This window comes from Theobroma cacao, chromosome 4 (assembly GCF_053813885.1).
Source record: "Theobroma cacao isolate CCN51 chromosome 4, ASM5381388v1, whole genome shotgun sequence".
NCBI lineage: Eukaryota > Viridiplantae > Streptophyta > Magnoliopsida > Malvales > Malvaceae > Theobroma > Theobroma cacao.
The window spans coordinates 38,760,176-38,783,189 of record NC_142642.1 but is presented as its reverse complement, the minus strand read 5'-3'; the positions used below and the strand labels follow the sequence as shown (position 1 = coordinate 38,783,189).

The 23,014-nt window shown below is 34.9% G+C and overlaps 4 protein-coding genes across 4 annotated transcripts; 3 read left to right on the top strand and 1 right to left on the bottom strand.

Moving 5' to 3' along the window:
* The first annotated feature begins 1,015 nt into the window (after window positions 1-1,015).
* On the top strand, window positions 1,016-5,058 carry LOC18603297 (cadherin EGF LAG seven-pass G-type receptor, putative (DUF3527)). The gene is made up of 3 exons (XM_018119948.2): window positions 1,016-1,513; window positions 2,532-4,408; window positions 4,633-5,058. Exons 2-3 carry the CDS (start codon window positions 2,678-2,680, stop codon window positions 4,801-4,803), a joined length of 1,902 nt encoding a protein of 633 aa, XP_017975437.2. The 5' UTR covers window positions 1,016-1,513; window positions 2,532-2,677; the 3' UTR covers window positions 4,804-5,058.
* A 3,417-nt stretch (window positions 5,059-8,475) lies between these two features.
* On the top strand, window positions 8,476-10,738 carry LOC18603296 (Ribosomal protein L14p/L23e family protein). Its single transcript, XM_007035179.3, has 4 exons — window positions 8,476-8,584; window positions 8,949-9,233; window positions 10,314-10,355; window positions 10,464-10,738. Exons 1-4 carry the CDS (start codon window positions 8,572-8,574, stop codon window positions 10,544-10,546), a joined length of 423 nt encoding a protein of 140 aa, XP_007035241.1. The 5' UTR covers window positions 8,476-8,571; the 3' UTR covers window positions 10,547-10,738.
* A 352-nt stretch (window positions 10,739-11,090) lies between these two features.
* Window positions 11,091-13,015, bottom strand: LOC18603294 (putative peroxygenase 3). The gene is made up of 7 exons (XM_018120103.2): window positions 12,877-13,015; window positions 12,568-12,694; window positions 12,196-12,345; window positions 12,005-12,090; window positions 11,793-11,887; window positions 11,591-11,716; window positions 11,091-11,490 (listed from the first exon to the last, which is right to left on the bottom strand). Exons 2-7 carry the CDS (start codon window positions 12,659-12,661, stop codon window positions 11,328-11,330), a joined length of 714 nt encoding a protein of 237 aa, XP_017975592.2. The 5' UTR covers window positions 12,662-12,694; window positions 12,877-13,015; the 3' UTR covers window positions 11,091-11,327.
* A 4,742-nt stretch (window positions 13,016-17,757) lies between these two features.
* Window positions 17,758-21,983, top strand: LOC18603295 (uncharacterized). Its single transcript, XM_088805623.1, has 15 exons — window positions 17,758-17,847; window positions 17,944-18,080; window positions 18,282-18,384; window positions 18,498-18,593; window positions 18,673-18,728; window positions 18,811-18,934; window positions 19,245-19,307; window positions 19,428-19,487; window positions 19,571-19,732; window positions 19,859-19,932; window positions 20,016-20,109; window positions 20,586-20,722; window positions 20,812-20,892; window positions 21,047-21,152; window positions 21,485-21,983. The coding sequence occupies exons 2-15, from the start codon at window positions 17,998-18,000 to the stop codon at window positions 21,560-21,562; spliced, it is 1,317 nt and encodes a 438-aa protein (XP_088661749.1). The 5' UTR covers window positions 17,758-17,847; window positions 17,944-17,997; the 3' UTR covers window positions 21,563-21,983.
* The last annotated feature ends 1,031 nt before the right edge of the window (window positions 21,984-23,014 follow it).

Below are 23,014 nucleotides of genomic sequence, written 5' to 3'. Positions count from 1 at the left end.
CTTATAATTTTCTAAAGTTATGTGCCCAAAAGAGTTAGAAAAGGATTTGATATTTGGAAAGTAATCAAACCAAATTTGCTTTCCTTATACTTTCAACTACATAGTTGATTTACTTTCCTTAAATTCCCCATAAAATACATTTAGAAATGTGATTTACTTTCCTTTTGCTTTCAACTACCTAATAAATGAGTTAATTTCCTTACTTGCTTCATAAAATACAATAAAGAAAGGTGATTTGCTTTCCTTATGCTTTCAACAACAGTTAAAGGAAGAGACTAAGAATGTGGAATATTCTACTACAAGCAAATTTACAATAAGGATTCATCTTTCATCATGAAGTGATATTACATTATATATTTTTTAGGGGAAAAAAATACTAATAAACAGTTTAATTTTAATGTAATAGTCCAATTATTAATGGTGCTTTATGCAATGATGAATTGGTGATGTACTGAATGTGATAAATTAGTACAAGTAGGAAAAGAGAACATGAGAACATTAAAAGACCAACATGCAGCGGGTTGTAATAAATGAAATCATAGTAAAACATGACAAGAAACAGCAGGGATCATGTTGTTGTTTCTGTTAGAAGCTTTGAACAGAAAATTGTGCTACCAACTTGACCCATTCCCCCAAGTAATCAAGACCGATCTTCCTCTCTTGTCTCTCTTTCTCTCTCCTTCACATGTCTTAGGGAAAACCCTATTGTTTTTGAATAAAAAAATTCGAATAAAAAAAAAAAGAAAAACTATGGTAAGAAACTTAACTAAGGAAAGACATTGGAACAAGGAAGTCCATTTTCAGTTGATGTGCTCCCTCCCTATTTGGCAAGTGGCCCTCTCCCTTCCCCTCTCTCTCTCTTTTGGCCTTAGTGGACTTCTGTTTCACATCCTGCGTTCCAGCTCACCTCCTCTTTTCTCCGTATATTTTTCAATGGTTTCTTTATGAAGAATTTCCCTTCCTTATCTGTGTCTTTTTCATTTTATCTCTCTGTATTTTATTGGCCTAGAGGAAAAAAGATGGAAAATTGAAAGTGGGTCCTACATGAAACTATGTGGAAGAACATGAAACCAAAATTCCACGACTAAACGTGGCTTACAACGCCATTTTCGACTTCACGCCCCCCACTACTGTTGCTTCAGTTTTTGGGTGCTTTGCTTCGTTTTGCTCTCTTATCTCTCTAAAGAAAAAAAACCTTGATTAGTGTCTAAAACAGTTAACAGATTACTAACTTTTCCTCTTAACAAAGGAAAAAAAGAAAAGAAAAGGGAAAACAGTGCTTGGAACCTAGTATAGTTTGCTTCTTCCTTTTTCTCTTTCTCACAAGCACAAAGCTGTCTTTTTATTATCTTGATTGGGTGGTTATTCTTTGCTTGGAGTTTTTAGCTCTTGGTTAATGGGTGTTTAAGTTGTTACTTTATTGGGAATCAGCTGTTGCTTCTTATCTTTGCTGGTTTTGCTTGTCTATTGGATTGGGGTGGTTGATCTTTGTTCCTTGGATCCATTTTTTGAGGTAAGAGAAAAAAGTTTCTCTTTTTACTTATTCTATTCATAAAAGGTTGCAACTTTCTTCTTTGTTTTATTTTTCTTCTAATTTTGCTTTTGACTGTCTTTGTTTATTTCTGGTTTTTTGGTACTTCATGTTTCTTTTTTTCTTTTTCTCTGGTATTACTTAATAGCAAGTAGTTCCCAGTTTTTTCCTTGTAAAGTTGGTACAGAAGAGAAAGATTGAATTTTCTGGTTTAGTGTTTCATTTTCTTTCGATTCAAAAGTTTTGTATCTAGTGGAGTTGGTTGGATTGATGTAAGCTGGTTTATTGTTCATGTAGTTCTATGTTTGACAGTGTTCAACAACCCTATCAGTTTTCTTTAAGATGTATGTAATTTGTGTGATCTTCTGTTTTTCTTCTATCATATTTGGAGTATGCTTCGTTGAGTTTGATTAAGTTGGTAAGGTATTGATTTCTCAGATATAATGTTTCTAAATGTTTTTCTGCTGCATTTTTCCATGAATGCTTCTTTATTCGTTCCTTTTCATACTTATATAATCTTGGTGTTGATGTAATCAAGCTCTTTGTTTGTTTGATAAGATTTAATCAAGCTTTTATGGTTATTAAACATTAAAAAAAGAAAGAAAAGAAAAGAAGTTTTCTTTATCTTGATGTCGATTGGTAACTAATTTACTTTTAATTTACATATGCTCGTTTTTTATCTCCTCTAGATACAATGAAAATAAATGAAAAAAGACAAGGGGAAAGTAAAAGGGTATATGATCTTGTCTTTCTTGTTCATAACTTGACATGGTTACATTTATAAAAATCAAAGCTCCATCATTGCTTGATAAAGTTATTATTCGAGTCCACACATTTTGTTTTGTTTCTTATCATTGAAAATACCCTCTCCATTAAGATTTGTCTTAAATCTTATCCTTTCTAGTTAAGGATTGGTAGTGCACCAGTCATAGCTTTCTTTCCATTTGTATTTTCTTCTTTTTTGTACAATCTTGATGTTATTCTTCATCTTATTCTTTAGCTTTCTAGTGAAGTACAAATTGGAGCGTTAGAGGCGTATATAGTGTGGTTGCTGTCTGCTGTCATACTCACATCAACCGTTTCAAGGCAGAAAATGGAAATGAGACTTGCCCGTCATTAATGCAGTATATGAATTAGAGAAAGAAGATGGACAACCGATTTGTTAATGGTCAGAAAGATGACCAAGGGAAAGAAGATTCACTACAAAACTTGGAGAATAACAGGGATATATCAGGAGACAACGGAATGTGTTATTCTGAATTAAAATTGAAAAAGCTGGCAAGAAGGGTAAATCCACAGCACGCTTTGATATTAAATGTCAAAAGATTACAAGCTGGAAAAAGTCTTATTAAGGATTCATTCCTTCGGAGTATTTTTGGCATAGGCAATAAAGTTCCGAGGCATGTGGTTACTCTAGATGAGAAATATCTACGTTGTTGCCTGGAATTGATTCATATAAGTGCAGCAAAAGCAGCCCAATGCAACATCTCTGTGAACTTGAGCTCTGCAAAGATGGGCATTTTATCTGATGGCCTGAATTCAGCTAAAATCAGAGATGAAAATACATGTGATTTGGGCACGTTTGTTTTTGAATGTCCACTGGCAGTTGGGACTGGCAGTGTAGTCATTGGTCCTGCTGGACGGTGGGTTGTAGGTTCAATAATGGGCAGCAGAAGTATGGCAAATATATTGAAGAGTCCATTGTTACGGAAAATGGGTGCATTGGATGTTGATGCAAGTTTGAAGGATGTTAAAGGATCAATAAGTTATGATGTCATGAGCTCTCCTGGTGGTTTCAGTTATTATTCTGCACATAAGCTAGGAAGTCAAACGCCCATTTCAGAAAATCCTAAATATGGATCTGAGACTGTTCATAAAAGGCTTGTTTCTGTGTCAAGTACAAACTCAACATGCTCTGATCAGTCCATTTCTTCTACTTCTACAACAATATCTCAGGGAATGCTTCAATGCACATGGAAGGGTGGGATTCCACATTTTGTTTTCTCCCTGGATAATCAGAGGGAGATCTATGTAGCCAATTTGTCAAAGGAAGGATCAGCTCGCAATAAGGGTCTAGACTATACGTACTTGTTCCATTCAAGCAAGGGTAGCCATAAGGACCATGGGATTCATGATAATGAGTCTCACCTTGTTGGTAAGATGAAGGTATCTACTTCTTTCTCAATTGGCCCCCAAGATTCTAAAATCATGGAGACTGAGTTTGTTTTGTTTAGTGGTAATGAAACTTTTAGTGGGGAGATGCAAACTCCGAGCAGTAACCACAGGAAGAATAAGGGTCTATCTAAAAAGGTGGCAGAAGTATTCAAGAGCAGTCACCCATCCAAGCAGAGAACAGTGTCTAGATTTCTTCGACCACGTTCCATAATGGAAGATTCTTCTTGGGACCCATGCCAAGATACAGTCAACAATCCTGACGCACTAGGTGGGACAAATCTTTTAGAGGAACAGCTCCCACCAAATCTTGAATTGGCTGCCATTGTTGTGAGGGACCATTTCCCCGAGAATCCTCGGCAGGAAGTTGGAGGTTGGGGCTTAAAGTTTCTCAGGAAAGCTGGGGTTAAGCAAACCATTGACACTTTGGAAGCCCCAGTTCCTTCTGCTTGTGCTCGTGATACCGGTGATTGCTCAACAAGTATGGATATTCTAGTTCCAGCTGGTATTCATGGTGGTCCAAGAACCAGAAATGGTGGCCCCTCTAGTCTTATTGAAAGATGGGGATCTGGTGGACATTGTGACTGTGGTGGCTGGGACTTGGGCTGTCCGCTGACAGTACTTAAAGCCAGATCAAGTAAAGAAGGAGATTTACCTCCAACAGATATGTCTGAGACATGCAAGTTACTTGATTTTTTTGTTAAGGTATGGCAGTCTCTCTGTTTTCCTGTCTGTTATAATCTAAGATGGTTAATACTCTTAGGATTTAGCCTCACTGGCAATGTTAGAAGCACAATGGCAGATGATATTTATGTATTCACATCTTCTCCTTACAAGAACAGATTTGCTTTTTCATAATTAGCAATCAAATAACCTTATTATAACTGAATAAGCATTGTGATGACCATTGCTCCAACTTCAATTTTCAGGGTTCAGACCACGGTTCTCCAACCTTGAGGATAGCAAATGTTCATGATGGCCTGTATTTTATTCATTTTCAATCAACACTCTCAGCTCTGCAGTCTTTCTCAATTGCAGTTGCGTACATCCATACTCAAAGTCCCACTCTCCGACCTACAAATGTACAGCAGTTGAGGTAGCGAGATCTAGAATTGAAGTTTATTTAGTTGTAACCCTCTGTACAACAGCAGTGTGTAAGTTGAAATTTAGGTACTTATACATAAATTGAGATTGTTATTTTTATGTTTTCAGGTAGCTAGTTTGATTGGTTTCTTATAGAGGTTGTCTGTTATTGATTGGAAATTTTATCCTTGATTCTCAGAACAAAAGATCTTGTAATGTGCTCCTTTTTTATTGAACGTACAAGTTTTAGATGGAGTGAATTTTATACCAAATGTATTCTATGCTCTGTAGCCCTTAATATTCAGTAAAATTTGAAGTTATGTTTGAACAAACTAGAAGTGAAATTCAAGCATAAGAAAAACCAGCATCTGGCTTCGGAATTTCAAAATAAGGGATGAGGTTGCACTTTAAGTGTGATGACTTTCTTTTTCGAGTAACAGTCTTCAAATTATTTTTCTGTTAAGATGCTTTTGCACATACAGTTTTTATTCACTACCGCACTCCTGCTTTAAGCGAATTTTGTCTAGAATTGTCAGGTTAGCTACTAGAAAGTGGTGACAATGAATATTTTTTCTGTTTAAATAAATACTGCATTCATGGACAAAATGGCTTTCGAAACTTTTTGGCTTCAAATGTGCATTTCAAGTTGGTCAATTAGGAGGTAAATGCTATATAAGAGACCTTATAATCAATGTTCCATGGTACACAGTTCAGTGCATCATAATTTGAAACCCTAAAGCTTAGTACATTCTTCTAAATGAGAAAGCTTGGATCAGTTGTTGGCTTAAAGTCACCTGAGCGCTGCAGGGTTGTTCTATTTTGGATAGAGAGAGTGGAGAGGATAGGGAGGGGAGGCTGGTACTTGTGCTTCTACTACTTTGTTTGGTGTTACCGCATTCTCTTCAAGTCACATTAATTTTTTTGACTCTTAAATGTGTTATACTAGTTCACTCTCAGTTTTTCAACTTTCTCTCATCACTTATATTCATACGACTGTCTATCATTTTCTCTCCTGCAAAAGTAAGCATTCTTTTGTGCTCTCTCTTGAAAGAAATAAAATCTTATAACAAGCTCTTGGTCATAATAAGCTGATTTTTGTCTCATTAGTTTTCTGTTTTCTCTGCTATGTGTAAAATCATACAGAGATGTTTCTTTCCATAATATCACGAATGTGCATTGTGCAAATTGATCACAGATAAGACTAAGTCATTCGTTCCTCCATTGGGAATGGTTTGAACACATCGGCTAGAAATATGCCATTCTGCAAAAATATGAAAGACTTTAACTTGCTGCCAAGGTTTGGAGCCTTTGCCTTGGATCTGTATATCATGCTTCATGACATGGAGCCAGGTATCTCTCTTCTTTGACTAAAATGTAGGAAAGTTTTCACTTGCCTTCTATGTTCATGCTGAATTGATTAAAAAGTATATAGTCTACTATGTCGTAGAACATCTAGTGATTACTTCATTGTGAGTGATCGTGACTGTCATTTTTTTACCCACAGAAGTGCACAAAACATTTGGAATCCCATGCTATCTCCTTGCTTTGCTAGGTGACTATCACTGAGTATATTTTCTTTTGACTTTATAGCACCCATTAACTTCAGCTGATGGCAGGTAGTACCCAGAAGAAAAGATTGAGGCAGGTGGTGCCTGGTTAATATGGTCTTACTAACCCTGAAAGTGATAGGAGATCCTTTTCTCCCTTACAATGCAAACAGCTCAATCAGAAGCTCACAAGATGCTTCAATGTGTTTTTTGAAGCCATTCTATCATGAAGGCGATTCATGCACATAAATGCAGATGCACTTTTCCTTTCTCCGTCTCGTCTTTACTATGGAGTATGGAAATACTCAAAACACATTAATGAACTACTTCAGGAACATACCAACAATTCAACTTTTTTGAAAGTCCTTCCACTCAAGGGGTTACCAATTAACCATACCTACTCCCAAGCAGTGGTGAACTACTGAATGAACTTAGTGAGGCTGTTAACGAATTCCTTGAAAGCTTATCTTCTATTTATGCAAGACTATTTTTTGATCTGTTTCCCTTTCAATCCTGTTCACTATGAAATCAAACAGAATTCTTGTGTTGCTGATATTGTTGATGAAACACACAAGTTACTTGAGATTATAAACTGAAGCTGTCATCGTATATTTCTGATATGTGTTTTGCCCACTTATTCTGTTACAATATGTTTACATTATTATCATTTCAAGACAAGACAGGTTCATTCACGTCTAAATTTGTTTAAGTTTGCTTTTTCCTTTTTATAAAATGTTATTGCTTGTAAACCGTCACAATTGATTAAAACATTAGAAAACTTTCTAGAACCCCCAGGAGGTCTGATTTATATTCATCTTCCAAAGCCAGCTCCATCCTGAAATGCATTTTACGATGGAATTGCTATCCAAGAAACTAATCAGAACCAGTAAGCGTATTGTTCATATAGGATTTCACAACAGTCTTAGGCAGTCAAGTACCTGAAAAAAATTGGCCGGACATGTCAAAGATTGCTGGCCTCTTGCCATTTTGGCCTCAAAACTCCATGAAACCAGTCCAAGCTGAAAAGAAACTAGTTAAAACACAAATTCTATGAACTGTAAAACTGTGATAAACAATGGACAAAACCAAAGTAAGGCAAAAAACCATTTATTTAGAAAATCTAAAACAAAACGTTCAACCACATGGGCATACATTTCATTATACATATATTACTTTACATATCTATGCTCAAAGCAGGACATATTAGACGGTTTCTTTCAAAATTTTGAATCTGCTGAGTTTCTAAATGGCATTTGAAGCTTGATGGTTGATGTTTAGACTTATTGCATAAGAACCATTCTTGCCCCTCGATCCCTTTTCATGTTCTGTTTTGGGTTTGTTTCTGTTGGGTTGCAGAATGCGTTTGATCATGTTCCATGGATAAAAGTAACATTCATTTTTGGAAGAAGTTGTATTTTATTCTCTATATTCTTCCATGGAAACTGCGGGAAAGCTTACCACTCTTTCGGTTTCTTGTTGATTACTTTATGAAGAAAGACACTGATCATAACATGCTGGATAACCTTGATAGATGTAGGTAAAACAATCATGGAGCTGAAAACTTGCTGCCATTAGCTTTCCTGACGTTTCTGTAAAGCTTTCTATTGGTTCAATCCATAACTGTGCCATCAACATGTCACATAAGGTCACTGTATAAAGCTTGTTATGTTCGGGAAAGAGAAAGAAAGGATAAAGCTTGAGTTGGATAGAAAAGTTTTTCATCGTGTCAGCCGTACAATTGCAAGAAACCAAGGCCTGCAATGCAATGAAAGGTTAAAGCTCATGGAGTGCCCATACGTAAAAGCCAAGTCAAGCTCTAAAGGAACAATTCTCGAATTGCAATGGACATTGGGATCTGACTGAAGATGGAAAAACATAAAGTTGTAATCGGTTTTCTATAGACCAAGAACCAAGAGGAGGATATGGATTGGTGCATCTTCATGTTATTAAAAAATATTACCAGTTCTTATGTAAGAATAAATTTAAGTATTTTTCGTTCCACTACTAATAATTACTTAGTATAATCAATATTAAATATACGATACTAAAATGGATTATATTAACCAAACTTTTCAATATTGGGCCAAGGCCCAATTATAAGGTAGGGGTAAGACCAAGGGCCTGAGGCCCATTAGTAGTCAGTCAACACAAAGCAAAATCCAAAAAACCCTAATTTGCCGTCTATATAACGCTCAAAAACCCTAGTTCTTGTCCTCTGTTTCTCTTTAGCCGTCGAAAATGTCGAAGCGAGGTTAGTTTCCATTCTCTCTCTCTATGGACTCATTACTTGTTCATTTTGCTTTTCCGTTTGTTTCCAGAGAAGAAAAGAGCAAAACAATTGAAAAAAAAAGATCCAGCTTTTTATATTTGCTTGCATGATTCTAACTCTATAAGCAAAACCCAGTTCAGAAATACCCAGGAATGAAATCTAGCTCTTTTGTTTTGATTTATTACGTTAAAGAAATGCAAGCTTCGATAGCTTTTGACCTATTTAAGAGGCTGAGGGTTTATAAAACATTAAAAATATGAAAAATTTATATGTGGGTTCTTGTTTATTTTTCATCGTCTATTTGATAACTGAAAAAGGTTTGATTTATTTAATTATTTTTGATTAGGACGTGGAGGGTCAGCTGGTAACAAGTTTAGGATGTCACTGGGTCTGCCAGTGGCAGCCACAGTGAACTGTGCTGATAACACTGGTGCTAAGAACCTCTACATCATCTCGGTGAAGGGAATCAAGGGCCGCCTTAACCGCTTGCCATCTGCTTGTGTTGGAGATATGGTTATGGCTACTGTCAAGAAAGGGAAGCCCGATCTCAGGAAGAAGGTCTTGCCTGCCGTCATTGTGAGGCAGCGCAAGCCCTGGCGCAGAAAGGATGGAGTTTACATGTACTTTGAAGGTAATTTTTTTTTTCACCTTTGTGGTTTTTATGTTATGTAGATTTGTTGATTATGATTGTCTGTAGTTCCATAACATGGTAAATGGACTTGAAATTAGTGATTTTGGTGGTTATTTACTCTTTCTCCAAGTTTATGGTTTGTAAAAATGGTAGATCCTATCGATATGCTGCTGATAATTGGTGTTTAGACTGTTTGCCGAAGATAGAGGTTTGCTGGTTAAGCGGTGTCCTGATGCGTTCGTTAAAATGTGCGCACTATGATTAGATGCTTCCTGAGACCAGCAAAATTATCTTAGTTGTCGAATATTTTTATCGAGTGGGATCTCTTCCATTTGGGATCTCACTTTTCGCAATTCGATACATTCTTTCTTTTGTTTTTAGAATTCTCCTTGTAAATTATTATAACATTTTTATGTTGGGTTTTTTTCTTTTTGGTGGTTTGTCTGCTGGTGATGTGGTGTGGAGAATTTTTTCGATCAGGGTTTCTCTGCACCTCCCACACCCAGCTAAATTGATATACCAACCTTACCCCAATACCAGGTGGTAACCATTGTTATCATCCCTGTCCAGGTTGGGACACTGGATCTAAAATGTTTTATGGTGGGAGAATAACTGGCTAATGAGGTTACCTGATATTTAACAGAAAATTCTGTAAGTCTCAAAAACATTGTAGTTTTGGTAATTAGTTAAAATAATGTCATGTCACCAGACTTAAGTCAGGTATCTACGTTAATGTTCAATGGTTGATACAGTTACATGTCTGGAAAAGTGACTGTGTCCATCGTTGCAGATGCAATATGTTTTTGAAGCTTGCATGTGCTCCATTTGGTCGCTACATATTATCAAATGCTCACATTGAAATTTGTTCTCCATTGCACATTTTGATCACATCACTTGATAACAGTATGATATGGGCTGTTTAGGTGTTCATAAACATGCAGAATGTCTGATGGGAGACACTGCATTTGTTAAACTTTTTAAGTTTTTTTTTTTCAGTTTATCTTGATCTGTTTCCATAGATGCTGATCTCTGACATTCAACTGTTTTAAGTTGCTAATCCCAATCCTGTTTTCTTTGCAGATAATGCTGGAGTCATTGTGAATCCAAAGGGTGAAATGAAAGGTACATCTAATTAAAAAGCATTTCAATTATTTAGGACAACATCCAATTTTACAATGCCTGGATTAAATGATATTAATTGACATTTTCTTCTTGATGTTATTGTTCTAGGTTCTGCTATAACTGGTCCAATTGGGAAGGAGTGTGCCGATCTGTGGCCAAGGATTGCAAGTGCAGCCAATGCCATCGTTTAGGAGTTCAAATTTTAGATATTTTGTTTCTCTTCGGTGGACTAATTATAGTTTGCTTGATTAAGATTTTGTTACAAGTTTTGTTTGTTCAGAATATCAGTTGGATGATTTTGGTTTTGGTTTTGAATTTGAAGATGGAATGTAGTTTATGGAGAGCTTTACCTATGGTTGTTATGGATGTGGCCATTTTTTAAATCATGTTGGTGATATATTTACTTAATGTTTATGTTCTCTGTATCTATACGTTGGGTGGCAAACACCCCCATTGTGGCTCGTGAAATGAATAAGGACAAAGTCCAACTTGTCTGTGCCTCATAACACTTGGAAAAAGGCATTTCATGTACAAATATGAACCAATAAATGTTCCATCAACCCCAATTATTTGCTTGAGAAGAGCATATCTTCTGTTGAATTCTTCTTTTATCAAAATTTTCTTGCCCCTTATCAGCTAATCAACGAGTGTCACCCTGTCTAGTTCCAAGCAGGGGACCAATCTATGAGTTGCACTGCTTAATCATTTCTTCTAAAAGAAATCACCTACGTATGGTGGACGGCAATAAAAGATTAAAAAAATTATGGAATAATACGATTTACATGAATTTGATGAGAGTGAAAACCATAACAGTTGGTGTATTTGTTCTCCAACAAGCAGGATACTACTTGCTTGGTTTATTATTATTTCAGAAAAACAAAAAACAACGAGACTTATGACATCAGAACTAGGCTAACACTTAAATTTGCTTATAGAGTGATAGTTGCTGCTGGAACAGCAGCAAACACTGCTTTAATCAGCGGCTCTTCTCTTTCTATCACCACCCTTATTCATTTTGGCACAGTACTCGAACAAACTACCATCAAAACACCGCCTTACAGCTTCTTTATGCAGAAAACCATTCTGGTCCTTGGCAAGTCTATACAGAAGCAACCATTCTCCCTTGCTTATAACCCTGCAAAACCATGACAAAGCTTAGAAACAAAGGAATCATTCTGAAACAAGCATTTATTTAGTCACCATCCAAAATTCAACACAAGGGTCCTTTAACCAACCAGCCAGCGAAGTCAAATGCCAACCGATTTGCCTCAGTCATCCGCCAAAGCTCTTCGAAACTTAACTTGTCAGGTTCCGTGCGAGCATACTTGCTAAAAATGTTCTCAAGATTCACCGGCATAAACCTGCAACTCCCATGTTTAAAGAATTTCTAAGCTTCATGCTTTAACATATCATATTTATGAGAACGGATATGCTAACCTTCCTTCAGTGTCATATGTCGCTGAATCACTCCCATGCTTAGCTTTGTGTATATTATCTATGTAGATGGGAAACAACAGATTTGGCAGCCATCCCTGTAAGAAATCGTCAATGCAATATCAGTATTTTGGTGGGGTATATATATACATATATATATATATATATATTTTTTTTTTTACTGAAGAAAATACAAGCTAGCACAAATAACTTACAGGGAGAGTACGATGACTCAATGTTAAATTGATGAGAATTGCGATAAAAAATGAGGAGAATGGATTGAAACCAATATCTCGCATACCTTGTTCACACATAGTGAAAAGAGAAATAAAAGTGAAAGTAAATTAAAGAAAAGCAAAATACTCAAAAAGAGTGGATATGGATAGCTTGGAACATGGAAATTTACCTCTGTAAGTCTCCCAGGGATAAACAATTCCATTGTTGTCTTGGTCAAAGAAGGCAACATGTTGCTGAAGAACACTCATGCCATTATTCTCATGTTCTGATGTTCCATTCGGATGTTCCACATCAGGAGCTTCCAGTGCTCTAGCCAAATCTGATTGAATCAAAGAAAGAGAAACAGACACTTTAGATTGAGGTGTCAACATGTGATTCCACAAGATAGACTTGCTTAGAGTGGAAAGGACATTTCTGGTTTTCAATTAACTAAACCAATACTTGATCACAAGATATAAACTATGGGTTTCTTTCATAAGTAATCACAATTAAAAACAAAAGAAGAAAGAGAAGAAAAAAAAAAAAGAGAGTAAAATATTACAGGGCTTTGGTAAATTTTCTTCCAGGTCATCTCGAATCTTTCTTTCACCTGTCACTGGTGCCTTGGGTGCCTGAGTTGCAACAGCTTCCTCCATTTTCTTTTTCTCTTATCCCGGTTCCTCTTCTTTCTAATGATGTGAGCGTTATTATAAACAATGAAGCTCCTTTATAAAGACAACTTTATACAGCAAATGATAAAGATGACCACTTTAAATGATGGGAAATATTGCAATAAATTTCACCTTTTAGTTTCTTACGCAATCTTGTTAGTTTATCAATCAAAAACTGTTGCGTAATTTGGAAACAATACCTGTCGTATTTACCAATTTTGAAACCAACTGTTGACTTGTTCTGTTTGAAGTTGCCTTTTGGCCTTGCTACGTCTCTGTCATATTGGTATAGACAATTGATTGATGATCGCATGCAAATTTTTCTCTTGTTTTCTTGGGTTTTTTCTTCAATGGGGACAAAGAGTTTTGCTAACTTATATGACCCTTTACAGAAATTTTTTTCTTTTGTTATCAATGTTTCAGGTTTCTGTTAGAAAAACATTCATTCACTGAAAGAGAAGTGAACAACATGGAAAGTTTATGGCCACATATTGTTCCCTTTGATTAATGGAACTGAAGAGGGGATGGATGAAATCCTGCTGTCCACGTCTTTTGCTTAAATTTCTGCCTAAATAAGAAGAGGAAGTAGTTCATAAATCAGAGAAAAAGGAACACCTCCTTTTAATGGAAAGTAATCCTCTTGGTGTTGTTCTCAATTCAGACTTGCTATATGTATATATTTTTCGTATATACAATGCCACGCTATGATCAGATGATTTGTTCAGACGGAACAAAAATCTTTAACTCCTCTTTTCGTGTCTACTTAATGTTTGTAATGTAAAATATGTTAACCCCATACTCAAATACAGAGTAAAATTAAACTTTATTAATAAAAAAAATTTAAGACTCTTCATCAAATCGCTTATGATCTTTTTATTTTTTTCTTATTCAATTACTTGTGATCTTTCTCTCGTCTTCCATTCTCCATTCAAACTTAATGTGAACCACAAAATGCATCATTGGAATGGCAAATGAAGATGAAAAAACTGTTATTTTGTGAAACGGTCATAATCATTTAGTAGTAAACAAAATGCATCAGTGAAGGTGCAATAGATGAAGAGTTTTTAATTGTTTTTTCATTGATAGTGTTTAATTTTACGCTTGGTATAGTTACGGGGCTAACATATTTTACATTACAAGCAAAGTAGACACTAACAGAAATTTATTGATAGGGCAAGAAGGGAGACAGAAAGAGAGGGCAGAAGATTGCTAGTTACTTGCTTACTAAACATGCTTATATCTCCCTTCGCTATAAGTCACCATCATGTTGTGAATATATATAGAAATGTTAAGATAATTGTATAATTTATTTAGTTAGAGTTATTATATAATATTATTATCTATTCAATGAGATGTAAAATTTTACGGAAAGAAAACGAAACCAGAAAAATCTATGAATGATAACTTTAAAAAAAAAAAAAAAAATCCATGAATAACAATAATAACAAGAATCCGGTCACATTCACTTATGATATTTAGTCTATAAGCAATAATGAGCATGGTGCATGGTTTGAATTATTTCTGGATCAAAGCATCCGTCTTAACATCAACTGCTGCAGTTGCTTCACCAAGAACAAGAATCTTTGACCTTGGTGGCAGCAATGTTCGAGCAAGACATAATATAATTTGTCTCTGCCCAATACTGAAATAAACTCTAAACACTCCAAAACCTGAAAAAAGAACAGGTGATTGTGGTATAAATAATACTATTAACCTTTCCCAAATCTGTCCGTCCAAATCTTTAGAATTGAAAGCATCAAACGAACATAAACAAAAGAAAGATTCAGTTGAAAGCAACAAATCAGCCATCATGTGTTCCTCAAAGAGGAATGCATTTCTTGAGGGGGTGAAGGAAAAGATCAGCTCTGCTGAATATTTGGCTCTGTTGAAGTACCTTGGTGAATCACTATGATTTCTTTGAAGATGTTGGTGGAAGAATTGTTTCGAAAAGACCCTGGATTCTTTGATGAGTTTTTATATCGTTTCAACATGTGATGATTCAACTCGACCAACAGAATCAGCAGGGAGCAGCAGCAAAAGGAAGAAGCCTGGAGGTTTTGATCAGGGTGTTGGGGCAACCGATGGATGCCAAAATGTGATTCCGTAAAACAAAGTGTCGATTGCTAGAAGTAGAAATTAAAAGGTTCGAGTAAAATTTTGGATTTTAATTAATTAAATTTTATAATATTAAAAAAAATTTAAATTATTTAAAAAATTTAATTTTTTTATTATGTTAAATTTTATATTTTTATTTTTAAATTAAATAAATTCTTATGATTAATGATTAACTAATTACAATTAATCAAAATGCCACCACTTATGATACCTCATCTCATATTAGATATTAATATGATTATTAAGACTTACATAATAATATAACTTAATCACTACTGACAACTTGATATTGAAATTTTGAAAGTCACATGGTTAGATTTGAAAAGTTATTAGGTTAATTAGTGTTTGGACTTGGATTAGAAATGATATTAACCCGATATATTAGTAATTTCTTTTGATATAAAATAAAAACATAAAGATTTTATTAAATATAATAAAAAATAAAATTTTATTTTAATTTTTCTTGAATAGTTTAAAATCTTTTTTAAATGGTTTATTTCTTAATTACGAGATACAGATAGAAGTACTTTCCTTAAAGCAATGAAAATTAAATAACTGTATAATTTTTTTTTTTGGCTTGAGCTGCTATTTGATTTTTCAGTAGAAAGAGCAATGATGCAAATGTACGGGGCTTTGGTAATTTATCTTGAAGGTCATCTCGAATCTTTCTTTCACTAGTCACCGGTGCATTGGGTGCCTGAGTTGCTATATCTTCCTTCTCCATTGTTCTTCGCTTTCCCTGGTTCCGTTTCTTTCTGATGATGTGAGCTTTTGATAAACAATGAAGATGATGAAGATGGTAACCTTAAAATATCCGCAATGCAGAAGGATCTCAATGCTTGGTCTGCCAAATAATCGATTGACTTTCTTCTTTCTTTCTTTTTTAAAAGTTTGTCAATGCAATCTTGATAAGTTAAGCAATCCTGCTAAGTTATCAACCAAAAACTGTATTCAATATTTGTCTATATATATTTACCAAGATTGAAGCCAACCGTATTGACTTCAAGCATTTGAAGTTGCCCCTTTACCCAGTTTGCCTTTAGCCGCCTTCCAGCAAAGTCTCCGGCATATTGGTATCAATTTTTTTTTTTTCCCTGAAGGACGAATTTTATAAGAACAGCTGAATAATGATATACAAACTACCGTCGAGTCGGCTAACATTAAATAACATAAATTACTGGCGAATCTGCTAACATAAAATATCGACTCGAATCTGCTAACATAGTCTGCTAACTCTATCTGACCAAGTCTGCTAACATAAAGTCATAGTCTACTAACATCTCCTCGAGTCTGCTAGCATAAAATATCCGATTCCAGTCTGCTAACATCCATGTAGTCTGCTAACATTACTGACTTTAACTTAATAGTAGGAAACTAGAGTCTGCTAACATTAGACTTTAATATAAAATATAGTCTGCTAACATTATAGACTTTAACATCAAATATCCTGCTAACGTAAAATTTCGACTGCTAATAGTTGTTGAGTTTGCTAACATTAAATAGAGTCTGTAGGGCTTGCTTTTATTTTTTTAATTTTTGATTATCATTGCACGCGATCTATTAGTTTTAAAATTAATAGTCTATCTTAAAAAAATATTTTCATTGGATACATAAATTTTGTTGTTAGTAAACCGTCAATTTTATTGTTAGATTGATGACGTGGTAATATTTTTAAAATAATTTTATTTTTTATTAATTTTAAAAACTATTACTATATAAACTATATTTTTCATTTTAAAATTTTTTTCTCTTTTTTCAAAAAAAACTCTCAACTTGATCACTTTGTGGTTGACAGCACTCCCTTAGGGAGTACAAGCCCGAGACTTGAGGTGCAAGGCCAGATCTTGCGCTCCCTTGGCGAGATCTGATTGGATTTAGCATTCTAAGACCAGATTCAATTGCAAGGTGATTGGTCGGTGTAAAAGAGCGTTGCAGACTGACCAGAGAGGAAGAAAAAGAGTGAAAAATGAAAAATGTTATTTTAGATATTTCACATTTAGGTATTAATGCCGTTTACAGATTGTTCATTTTGAAAATTAATAAACTTGTATATAATTATGATCAAAAGTTGAAAGTGTCAGTGTATGTTACCCTATAATTAATTACATTAAAAATATATAAAACTTAAGATAATTAATAAAATATTTACCTATTCTCTCATGCCTAATAAATATTTATTTATTTTTTATTTCCACGTCCTTATTAATTCTCAACTATTTATCTTATTTTCTATTAAAAAATATAAAATTCAAGATAATTAATAAAATGCCATATTTTCAACTTCTTTAATTATGTGCCCAATTTCAATTTTTTATCACTTTTCAATTCTTACAATTATTAATTCTCAATTATTTATCCTATTTTCAATTTAACTAACGGTTATATATGTATTTAATAATCTCTAATAATTATTTTTTTCAACTATTTCTCTTATTTCCAGTCAACTAACTCTCTTATTTCTAATCAACTAAGGATATTTTTTGTTTCAATTTATAATATTCACTTTTTAATTCTTTTTCTTCCTTTGCTCTTTCTTCTTTGAACCTCAAATTTTAATAAAATTTTTTTCTTAATATCAATAAAAAAATCTCATTTCTATAGTTAGCTTGCTTTAAAGTTATTGAGGTTTCTTTTTCTAATTAAGCATGTTTTTCTAATTATTGTGTACACATGTTAATTACGTGAAATCCACTGAACATGCACAAGAAAAGGGCCATGCCAGATTTATTACAAGAACAAGTAGTAATTGAAAAGAAGGTTACACATGCTATCCAGATCAGAAAAAAAAAAAAAAACAAATATTCCAATTTTGATGTACAAAAAAGAAAGGAATTAAGCCACTTTGCTCCTTTTTTGAAACCTCTCTTTCACTTATCTCGTAGACAAATATATATATATATATATATTATCCTACCTAGCTTTATCCTATATATACCAGGAAATCCATGGTCCAAACTGTGAGTTGTATATTATCCTACCTAGCTTTATCCTATATATAGGATGCAATTGTCTTGTGTAAGGGCCAGTTTATGAAATGTTGAAGAGTTGAAGTGAAGGTGCCTGTAATCTGATTTTTGTTAGAGTAGTATCGTTTTTTCTGCAACAATTTTAATGTTATCCATTTTCCAAACTGACCTGCACTTTTCCTGCAGGCTGGTATATATCGAGGGAAAGATTATTTGTTCAAGTCTGACCCAAGGCACATTATGGCACTCTCTTTAATGGAAACCGTGGCCCGGCATATTGTGATTAAATTCTTTGAACGTTTTATATCAACAGGCTGCGTAATGTCAGTTCTTGGAAATAATTTTTTTCATCTTTCTTATACTTCAATTTCCTTTATTTATTCCAGGATTTTATTAAGTGATTTCTGGTCAAATCAGTTTCCCAAAAGATGATGCTTCCTTCTTTTGTTACTGTATTTTGTTAATTTATCTTTTGGACATGAATTCTGAGTTTGAAAAATTGTGGTGCAATTTGGCATCAACAGTTTATTAGAGAAGGAAGGCACAGTTCTTACTTTCACTGGAAGCATGGAAAAGTGTTCTCTTAAAGTAGTTCTGAAAGTGCACAATCCCCAGTTTTACTGGAAGGTAGACAGACACCCCTTAGTGTCGTAATTCTCTGAAATTTGACAATTGACATGGCCATGAACTGTATTTCCCACCAGTGCTGCTGACAAGCTTTTATATGTGTTTTTTGTCAGATTATGACAGAAGCTGATTTAGGCCTTGCAGATGCATATATCCATGGAGATTTTTCGTTCGAAGATAAAGAAGATGGTCTTCTGAATCTGATCCTGGTAGGATATGGTTTAGCCATATATATCTCAACTTGTGTTGGTACTTGCTTCATCAGAATCTTCTTTGATTTATTTGCAGATACTCATTGCCAACAGGGAGTCTAACTCTTCCGCCTCAGGACTGATTAAGAAAAGGTTTATAACCCTCTGATAGTGGCATGATCAATTAACAACATCTACTGGTTATTGAATATTGGCATTCAATTGATCTCTGTAGGGGCTGGTGGACACCTGCACTGTTCACAGCTAGTATATCATCTGCAAAGTATTTCCTTAAGCAAGTCTTGAGACAAAATACTCTTACTCAGGCTCGTAGAAATATTTCTCGTCATTATGACCAGGTACGTGATTACGACTCCTAAATTCATGGCATTAGAACAATATATTAACCCTCTTAAATGTTGTCATTAATTTCCATTTCGGTAATCTAAACTTTGTTCCGTAACTTTTCCAATAGGATTGATTCGATGGTCTAGCACAAATTTTAACTTTTTGATTGTGCTAATGAGGTTAGATGAATTTTGCTTAGAGGCTTTAGATTTCCTTGGTCGTAGGCATTTAGATCCTTCTCGTTCATACTTCATGATGTCGGTTTGTGACAGGATTTATCAAAAGAAAGAGCTTACCCTTTTTCTCAAATTGTATTTGCAGAGTAATGAACTTTTTGAGTCATTCATGGATGAAACAATGCAATACTCCGCAGCAATTTTTAAGGTCAAGACTCCAGCTTCTATGGTTTTGCTTGTGCAATGTATGAGAAAAAGGAATCTCTTCCATAATTTCTGGGACTTTAACTTCTAACATGGTCATGGTCATGATCATTCCAATTTGTAGGCGGAAGATGATGACCTGAAGGTTGCACAGCTAAGAAAAATCACTTCTCTGATCGATAAAGTGAGAATTTATAAGTCTCATGGAATTCTTCCACTCCTTGCCATGGTTATTTGTTTCATTGTTTTCCTTTCTGACACATTTAGGCAAGAATAGAGAAGTGGCATGAAGTTATTGAATTCGGAAGTGGTTGGGGATACTTTGCTATTGAAGTTGTCAAAAGAACCGGATGCAAATACACTGGCGTCACTCTATCAGAGGAACAACTGAAATATGCAGAAGCAAAAGTGAAGGAAGCCGGACTTCAGGTACACACTAGCTTGCAAGTATCTGTAAAAATTTTCTTGTTCTTCTATAGTGATCAACTAGGTGCACTTTGTTTCTCGGGTCTTTCACTTATATACCTGTTTAAACTCAACAAATTCTGCCATCAGGACAACATCAAGTTTCTTCTTTGTGACTATCGTCAGTTACCAAAGACATGCAAATATGACAGAATCATTTCTTGGTAAGTTCTTTACCCCATAAATTTATATCAAGTACTCACTTGGTTGACAAACAAATGCCAAGATTATCAAATGCCTTCTTCAGTGAGATGTCAGAACATGTTGGCAATGAATATATTGAGGAGTTTTTTAGATGCTGTGAGTCAATACTGGCAAAGGATGGGCTTTTTGTCCTTCAGGTAATGATAAAATGGCAACAACAGAAATGTTGCCTGCTCATATATTTATATTTAATATAAGCCAATATTTCATTAATTCTTGAAATTACATCAAGATTTCATTAGTCGTGGCCCCATCCAGCAAGTCACTGGAAGCCCATACCCATAACCCATCCCCCTCTCCATATTTACTAAAAATCCCATATTCCTGTACACTTAGTATGCCCTTTTTACCTATGGATCAGATTTACAAAAGTTCCAGAGCCTCAAACTCAAAATATTATTATATCTACACAGCTGTTGACAAAAAAATGGCCTGAGTCCAACAGCAAACCTTTTACGCCACATAACCGCAAAAGAAGTCAGAACCATTCCAACCTTTTGGTGCTGCATCACCAAAATTGTACAATATTGGGCCCAACCATGTTATAAAAGTTTGACCTTTCAAGACGCTGCTAATAGTCAAGAAGCTAAGATCAGTAGTCATTTTTCCTTAGTTCACATCGGTTACGGAGGGGCTTTACCATGAGTACCTGCGAAGTCCAGGCTTTGCGAAAGAATATATCTTCCCTGGTGCATGCTTGCTTTCACTGACTAGGATATTATCAGCCATGGCTACGGCGTCCAGACTCAGGTCAACTTTCTAGCTAGCTCAGCCTTACTTTCTCTCTGTTCTACCTCTTTTATTTTTTCTATAAATTAATTGGACGACTATGAATGCAGCGTGGAGCATGTGGAAAACATAGGATCTAATTATGTCCAAACACTTAAAGGTTGGAGAAAAAATTTCCTGAAAAACAAGAGGTGCATATCAAATTCTCTTGTACAGATGCCTAGTTTGATTAGCATGACGACAATTGTATATATAAAGTATCTGTTTCGGATTCTGTCTGGTTTTCCTACTAGGTTACCAAAGTAATATATTTTGATAGGGGATTATTAATTGTTTTTGTCTCAGCAAAATTCTGGCCTTGGGGTTCGATGAAAAATTCACGAGGACATGGGAATATTTTTTTGATTATGCTGCAGCTGGTTTTAAGTCACGTACGCTTGAAACTTACCAGGTAAATATGAAAACAGTGGAAAAATGAATTGCTATTTGGCTCCATCTCACTTGACTTTATCTACTTGAAATGTATTAATGGACCTGGACCTGTAGAAAAGGGAAAGTTATGGATGCCCCATTACGTTTAAATCTATGCTCTTGCACTCCTTAATCTGTTTGAGATTCCTTGGTACTAAATATGATATGATCATAGCTAATTAACTTCTACTTACATGTTATGTTGCAGAATATCATTCATGTTTTATGAAATTGTTCTGGTTGAAAGATCTGCAGATGGTCCAAGATCTTAATTTCGAGCTCAGATTTGAGTTAATTTCTTACATATTGTAGGTTGTTTTCTCACGCCCTGGCAACTTTGCTGCACTTGGCGATCCATACCAAGGTTTCCCTTCAGCATATTCATATTGATTCAACCAGGATCAAGCTGCTTCTACCGGCTGCTAGTTATGTCTGTGTCCCCACCTTTATTTATATGTTTTATTGGGAAAAAAAAAAGGAACCAATGAAGAAAATAATCTAGTGAAGCTGGAATGTATCTATGCAACAATGGAGAATGGTGTGAAATAATCTTTTAAATAGGAAGAAGATGAAGTCACATGGACTACCACGTGACTCTATCAAAGTATCTTTTATATTCTGCAGTGTGAATAGGCTTGTCCGCGTGCTTATTTTTGTTTTATTTTAGAAGGAAAACGCCAACCAGTAGTGTTGCGGGCCGCTGGTTTGTTATTTGTAGTGCTGGCATTTTCCTTTTTGCTCTCATGTGGTCATATGCTGATAAATGTTGAAATCGTGAAATGACAAGCTAAGCCTCTGTTTTACTTATTCATCTTATTTGCTGAGAATTTTCTTTACCTTTCTCAAAAGTTCAACATAATCTGCCTGTTCTTGGTAGACTAATTAATATGATGGAATATATATGAAGAAAATAATCATCATGATGATTGTAACATTATGGATTCCCTATATACTCTAAATAAATGACAAATGCAGGCATCCCTCTATACTCTCAAATTTACAAGTATAGTGATGTTTGGATTGAATTGGAGAAAAAAGAAGGAACAGGGAAGGAAAGGGAGAGGAAGGGTTCCAATATCTTTCTTCTTTGGAAAATTTTTAAAGAGAAGGGGAGGGATGAAATCACTACGGGTTTTTTGGGAAACCTTCCCCCAAAAACTACACCCCGATAAAGCTTTTGGCTCAGGAGGCGATTAAAGGTTTACAAGGGGTCTGGTTCTTTGATTGCAAGCTAGGAGTTTACCTAGCTAAACACAACTCCCGTCAAGCTTACCGGCTGCGGAGAGACAAATCACAAAGCTCAGGTACACAAGATGCTCAGACGGGACCACTCCTTACATTCTGCTAACATCTGATCGAGTCTGCTAACATAAAATGCCGACTTTAGCTTAAAGCAGGAAACTAGAGTCTGCTAACATTATAGACTTTAACATAATATATATATATATATATATATTCTGCTAGCTAACATTATAGACTTTTACCATAAAATTATATCCTGCTAACGTAAGATGCCGACTGCTAATATTAACTAGAGTCTGCTAACATTAGCTATCTGCAGCGCATTATAGCTTTACTTCAGATCATATGGGTATCAATAATTGATCATATCCAATTTTTCTCTGGTTTTCCAGTTTTTTCTTTAATTGGGACGAAGAGTTTTGCTAATTTATATTACCCTTTACAGATTTTTTGTTCTTTTTTTTTTTTTATCAATGGTTTAGGTTTCTGCTAGAAAAATAAGTTGAATGAAAGTTTGATGCATAATTCATTCACTGAAAAGAGAAGTGAACAACATAGAAATCCATGACCAAATATAACAGTTTCCTTAGACAGCATGCC

Bases quoted from the DNA above. Each gene is read 5' to 3' on its own strand.
- LOC18603297 (XM_018119948.2), top strand. From the start codon at position 2,678: ATGGACAACCGATTTGTTAATGGTCAGAAAGATGACCAAGGGAAAGAA. The intron at 4,409-4,632 runs GTATGGCAGTCT...TTCAATTTTCAG, and splicing joins TACTTGATTTTTTTGTTAAG to GGTTCAGACCACGGTTCTCC.
- LOC18603295 (XM_088805623.1), top strand. From the start codon at position 17,998: ATGGCACTCTCTTTAATGGAAACCGTGGCCCGGCATATTGTGATTAAA. The intron at 18,081-18,281 runs GTCAGTTCTTGG...TGGCATCAACAG, and splicing joins ATATCAACAGGCTGCGTAAT to TTTATTAGAGAAGGAAGGCA. The intron at 20,723-20,811 runs GTCAACTTTCTA...CTATGAATGCAG, and splicing joins GCTACGGCGTCCAGACTCAG to CGTGGAGCATGTGGAAAACA.
- LOC18603296 (XM_007035179.3), top strand. The intron at 9,234-10,313 runs GTAATTTTTTTT...TTTTCTTTGCAG, and splicing joins AGTTTACATGTACTTTGAAG to ATAATGCTGGAGTCATTGTG. The intron at 10,356-10,463 runs GTACATCTAATT...TTATTGTTCTAG, and splicing joins TCCAAAGGGTGAAATGAAAG to GTTCTGCTATAACTGGTCCA.
- LOC18603294 (XM_018120103.2), bottom strand. From the start codon at position 12,661: ATGGAGGAAGCTGTTGCAACTCAGGCACCCAAGGCACCAGTGACAGGT. The intron at 12,346-12,567 runs GTAATATTTTAC...TGATTCAATCAG, and splicing joins AGAAAATTTACCAAAGCCCT to ATTTGGCTAGAGCACTGGAA. The intron at 11,717-11,792 runs GTTAGCATATCC...TGGGAGTTGCAG, and splicing joins ACATATGACACTGAAGGAAG to GTTTATGCCGGTGAATCTTG.